Source organism: Stenella coeruleoalba, assembly GCF_951394435.1.
Source record: "Stenella coeruleoalba genome assembly, chromosome: 18".
NCBI classification, from domain to species: Eukaryota; Metazoa; Chordata; class Mammalia; order Artiodactyla; family Delphinidae; genus Stenella; species Stenella coeruleoalba.
The window spans coordinates 67,047,542-67,053,541 of record NC_137164.1 but is presented as its reverse complement, the minus strand read 5'-3'; the positions used below and the strand labels follow the sequence as shown (position 1 = coordinate 67,053,541).

The window sequence follows — 6,000 nt, the reverse complement described above, 5'->3', positions numbered from 1 at the left end:
TCTACCCTGCCTCAGGCTGATATCCGATCACCCCAGGGCCAGGCGGAACCTGCCTCCAGAGGGGCTGGCCCTGCAGCTAGGACGCCCCGTACTGCTCCAGTGAGCCCACTCTTCTCTTTGTCCCATTTTTACTCCTAGCCTGAGTGGCTAACTGTGCATATTCTAAGCAAAATTAACTCCACTTAAGTTTCATGGAGTATTCCAGAACCTCGAATCGGTACCTATTATTTTTTAATGGAAGCAGGGAGTAGTTGGGAAAAATCCCCTAGACTGGAGCGGGCTGGAACAGGTGGAAGAGGGTTCAGTTCCCCGTCTCTCCTTCATTGGCCGGGTCTGGCCAACTCTGCGTGTGGCAGATATGAACTGCTCATCCCTAGGGAGTGGGGACCCTGAACTGCCACCCGGGTTTGAAAGCAAATTTGAGGGGGAAAAAAAAAAGCAATGAAAAAAGTCCATAAAGAAAATTTGACAGGTCCTTTCTGAGTACCAGTCCCCTTTCCGGCGCGTATGATCAGATATAATGTAGGAAGATGCATTATAGTAAAAAGAATATGACAAGAGCAGTAATTTCCCATCTGGAGTGCTGTTCAACTGCTTGCAGAAATCTGTAATTTTAATGCATTTTAAACACATTAGGAATGGGAGATGAATTCTCCAAACCAAGGAAAATACTCCATAAAAAAATAAAGATAGAAAATACATGCTTCCTTCGTGGCAAACTTATCTTGGATACTTAATGGTAATGATCTTGGAATTAAGGGAGGGAGCAGCGGGGACCACCCTTTGCTCAGGAGGACAGGGAGGACATCTCGCCAGAGAGTGCCAGGTCCTGGGGCTGAGCTGGTAGCGGGACGGCACTGCTGTGGTCAGCAGCCCGCCGGCCCCTGTGCTGTCCGCTGGGACTGTCAGTGCTGCAGCAGGAAGTTGGTGGCCACGTTAAGGTCATTATTTGAAGCTCTCAGGGCTTCCAAAGCGTCACCTCTGGAAAATCCCATCTCCATGAGCCGGGCAACCTGAAAACAGAAACAAAACCAGAAAAGCCTGATGAGGCTGACGACACTGCCACTGACCCACCAGCCCCAAATGTTCCTCGTGTGCGTTCTGCAGGACAGATTAAAGAGCAACGACAACACAACCGGTTTCCATTTTAGTGTGGAATCTGATGCTTATAAAATTACAACCGGCTCACCTTTCACGGTGCTCACTGTATACAGCCGATAAATACGCGTTTCCTCACTGAGTCCTCACTTTAGAGACGAGGAAGGGGGCTTCTGAGGGTCAGTGACCCGCCAGGATGAGCAGAGGGTGGCCGAGCTGTGGCGCGGGGCCTGGGAAGCAGGTCTGCACCAGCCACACTCCTTCAGGGTCGAAGTTGACTCCCGAGGAAGAGCGTATCCAAGCTGCAGGTGTCCTGAGGCTGGCGGGCTCCGAGGGTGCACGCGCCTTTGCGTTCCTGTTGGCTCAGGCAGAGCACGGCCTTGGGGAGCCCACCCCCAACCCCGCCCCCAGCGTCTCACGGCAGGTGCAGCGTCCCCGGAGTCCCCGCCGGCCTGCGGGCAGCAGCTGCGCAGAGGGGGCGAAGCCCGGGCAGAACAGCGTGGAGGAGGCAGCTAAAGCCACCGAGGGCAGGGAGGCCGAGGCCTCCATCTTTAAGACCACAAATCCCGAGTCTGTGAACGTAGAGGTTTCCTGTACTTTTACATACAGGCAGTCTCCAAGGTCAAAACAGGCAGTGTTACTACAGTGTATTCGTAACCTGTTTTCCCACTTTAAAATGTATTATAAAAACATTTATGACCCTGGACTAGCCGCAGGTGGTGGTGTTTTTTGTTTTTACTTATTTTGAAATATACTACATTTGCAATAATATATAGTGAAAAGTGATGCTCTTAACAAATGTTGAGATTTCCAGGACGTGTGAGTTGACAAGGGGCTGGGGACTTAGTCACCACTTCTAACCTTCCTTCCGGTAGAACGCGATGCCCTGGGGCTCCCCAGTGGTCAGAGCCCCGCTGCCTCTCCTTCCCCCCAGCTGAGGGGGGTGTGCACGGAGGGCGAGGGCAGGTGGGTCAAGCGGGTGGCCGCAGGGGTGACTGAGACCCCAGACTCCTCGTCCCTCAGGGGGCCTTAGGGAGAGGCTAACCGGTTGGGAGGAGACTCGGCCCACTTTTCAGAAGCTGGGGTTCTAGCTGGTGGTTTTTGAAACTGACGCTCTGATCCCTCATCAGTGGATCGTTGAGACTAGGATTAAAAAAAAGTACACAGCGAGGGTCCTCCCTCTAAGGAACCTCATTCCAGTTCTCCACCTCCACACACGCCTCCTAAGGGCCGGCCTGGGGGAGGAGACCGCCGACTTCCAGCTCAACTTCCGGGGGTAATGGACCGACTGACTGCTGGCGTGGGCAGAACGGCAGGGATCCCTGCTTCCATCTCCCGCTCTGGGAAAAAGTGGCCCTTTCGGGAGTCTCAGGAACACTTCTTCATGCACTGGCCGGGATGCAAAGCTCTTCCTCAAGGGAGCCGAATCTGAGTCTAACTAGTTACCGCCCGTGGGACTTCAAAGGCCCTAATTTGTCTTTTGAAGCCACAGGAAACAGCCCCATTCCCTTCTCTGCACGAGGCGCTCGAGTGGCCTCCCCACCTCTGCAGGCACGCAGCTCCTGGTCCGTCCCAGGCTGTGTGGCTCCGTGTCTCCCACCTTTGCTGCCGGTGTGTCCTCTGCTGGGCGGCTCTCCCCTTTGCCCTTGGCCTGGTTAACTCGTCTTTATCCACTGATCTCGCGGCCTGTGGCCCTTTCCCACGTTTCCCAGCCGAGGAGAAACCCAGAGTAGGGGTCTCGCGGTCCCACTGACCGCTGTCCTGTGCTCCTCCCAGCTGTGACTGAGGGCCGACAGCTTCTCCTTACCACCATACTGTAAGGACCCTGGCTGCCTTCGTTCATCCCTGTGTTTCAGAATCCAGCACTTTCCAGCCTGCCCCTCCCCTTCCAGCGCTCGTCCATTTGTGCTGCTGCAGAATATGGTACTGCTGGCGTGGTCTGCCCAGGGCAGAGGGCGGCTAGACGGTGCCACCCCAGCCCTTGGCACAGTGGGTGTGCGTGCACGTGTGTGCGTGTACACATGTCCCGAGTGTGTAGCTACAGCATCCTGGGGTGGTGAGTTAGCAGGCCTGCTATAAACCCGGAGTGAAATGCGCTCAGGCTGGGCCTCCGAGTACGTTTGTATCTGTTCTTCCAGGGACTGGGAGCATCTCTGTCGAACTTCCTCTGATCGTTTTCTAGCCAACCAAAACTACTGTCAGCTTAAATTCTGTTGTTTCCTGTGCTAGCTCCCTCGAACTCTATCATCCCCACATCTGATTAGCACACTTGCTAAGCTCTACAACTCACGTCACTCAAGTTAAAATGCCAAGCATTCAAGGGCAAAGGCAGGGCCCAGCACTTACCAGCCCTCCCCTTTCCATCCAGCAGCTCATCAACAGGCTTCTTGAACTTTAACCAGTTTCAAACTTCATATTATTATCTGTCGCAATGTCACTACCCTCTCTCCCAACGCGGCAAGAAGTGCACATGTCTTGGTGGCATCCTGTGTCAACAGGATCAGTTTGGTGCCTTCAGACCACAAGGCTCTTTACCTCTCGCAAGCATCTCCTCGATCATCTATTTCAGGCTTCTGCCACACGGGACGCATGAGTTTTGCCGTTCAGTGATCAGAATCCACACTCTGGCCTTTCCCTGGGGTCATTTCACACTGAGCAGCACTCGGGGACCCGCTGGATGTGCGTCAACAGGGAGAGACCACCTCACTGGTCTGGGTACTGTGGCCAGGCTATTTCATACGCTCCTGGACGGAAATGACCTTTTACGATGTTTATTCCAGTCACTTCCGGTTAAGGACCACTATCTTTAGTGGAGTGAACGTGGCCAGTGAGGGGGTGGGCAGCTCTGCCTGCCTTCTCTCTGTCACCCACGGACATGATGCCACGGGCCAACGATGTGGCCGCTCTCAGTGACGGTGAACAGTGTGGCAAATGCTACACTCGCTGTCACCTCTAGTACTTCAAGCATAGCTAACGCCTGGCTACTCCTTTGCACCCAGCCGAGAGGAGCAAATCCACCTGTATGGCAATTCACGATTCATAGCCTGGAGCTGATGCCGTGTGAGCCTCGCCCCGGCGCTAGTACTGGGCGGGGCTGCCAGCCACAGCTTCCAACTGTACTGGAGTTCTCTCTCCACCGACTCCCGAGTCTGGTCCGAAATCCAGGAGATGCTGAGCACAGGCTGCTGCACACACAGAGCAGAGCAGCCGCGGCACTGCGGCCCCGAGGGAAAAGCTCTGGCCGGGCCGCCCCCGAGGGGCTGATGTCTGGTGTGAGGAGAAACGCGTTCTCTGCACACAAGGCTTCCTCCGGGTTCATTCTCTCTTCAGAAACACAACCACACGTGCCGTCACTGGCTTTGACAGCTGAGCTGGGTTTTTCTCAGGTCTCCGCTGAAAAGGATGTTTGCTGTCCTGTGCAGGCAGTGGCTGCGTGGCCATCGCAGCCCTTTGCCTAAAGCTGGCTTTGGAACCTTTTGCATTTCTTCAGGGGTGAGAAGACGAGTGTGATCAGAGGATTTTCCCTGCTGGATGACCTGGTACTTTGACCAGATGAGAAAGCTCACAAAGTAGAAACAGTGTTAACGCTATTTAAAAACTGAACAAGCACAGGAAGAAAGGGCATCTGTAAGTTTCCTTTAGTGTCCAAAACTGTAAACATCTACAAAAAATGAAATGGCACGCCCGGGCGTGGGTATGAGGAAAAATGTCAGAAAACCAGAAGGACAGCGAGAGGGGTTCCGACGGTGTTTCCTTGCTGCCCCGTCATCCTGCAGAGGACAGCGCTGGCTGGGGCAGCCGCAGCCAGGCAGGGGGCTGTGCCTCCCTCCCACTGCTGCCCTTCCTCAGGGGCTCAGCAGCGCACGGCCAGGACGGTAAGGGCCGCAGCAGACAGCTGCAGCCCCCGTGGTGGACACCGAGAATCACCGTCGTGGTCCTCCGTGGTTGGAACTTGTGCCCCTACTACCTCAAGGTAATTCTTACTCAAGAAAATGAATAAAACCCCACTTTAACACTCTGCTACTCTTTGACACAAGTGAAGTAGGACATTCATTCCAATGAGATTTATAGCAATTCCTCTCAGTTTGAAACACTCCTTTGCTTGTTTTGTTCAAAGACTGTGGTTTTCTTTAACTTCCCTTTAGCTAAGGGTGTCAGAAACAAATCGTTTTTGGGGTTCTTACTTCCCCAATTCTGACTCTTGCAGAAAACAACGCCCACCTGAAAGGTAGTCCCGACCAGGCCCCTGTGGGCTGCCCATGGTGGCTGGCCGCTTCCCAGGCCATGTGCGCACCCTGCCGGGAGGAGTGACCCCAGAGAGGCCCTGGGAGGTAGGCTTGCCCTTCCCTGCCCTCATTATAGCTGTCATTTGTCACCAGTCAGGGCAAGCTCAATGCCAGACCCCTGTGGGTCAGTGCCACCCTCATTCCCTATCAGCTGACCCCCTCTCTCCTCCTTGGAACTGCTGAACTCCTGTGATCCCACGGTTGGCTGAGCGGACTGGACCTGCTTACCTTACGCTCCCGCCCGGCCGCAGGTGGCTCAGCGGCCCCTCATCTTTGTACTCTCCTGCTAGCTTCAGGGTTTAGTCCTGAGAAGGCCCTTGCTACAGGCTGGGGGGGCTCGTTTGCTTGCATCTTTCAGTACTCAGCAGAATCAGGCACCCCCGAAAGTTGGTTTATTTGACTGCCACTCAATATTTCATTCTAATGGATAACATGTTCTAACACTAGCACTAGAGATTAGAGGTGGAAAGGTCTGACGAAGGACCACCCTCTAACACATTTTTAAGTGAAAAAAATTGTTCTTTTGAAAAAGAAGCCCTCCAACCACACCTTCACGTTCAGCCCTGCTCTAACCGCCACTGGGGCACCTGCTGTGTGTCAGGCTCTGTGTCAGGAG

General features: G+C 54.1%; 1 protein-coding gene across 2 annotated transcripts in view; it reads right to left on the bottom strand.

Moving 5' to 3' along the window:
• Positions 1-535: 535 nt before the first annotated feature.
• The window catches only part of UBAC2 (UBA domain containing 2), a 152,231-nt gene continuing 146,766 nt past the window's right edge, over positions 536-6,000 (bottom strand). For both annotated transcript variants that reach the window (XM_079902690.1, XM_079902689.1), the window contains one exon: positions 536-1,013. In XM_079902690.1, coding sequence (XP_079758816.1) covers positions 906-1,013 — 108 coding nt within the window. In that variant the 3' untranslated portion in view covers positions 536-905. The remainder of the gene's footprint in view (positions 1,014-6,000) is intronic.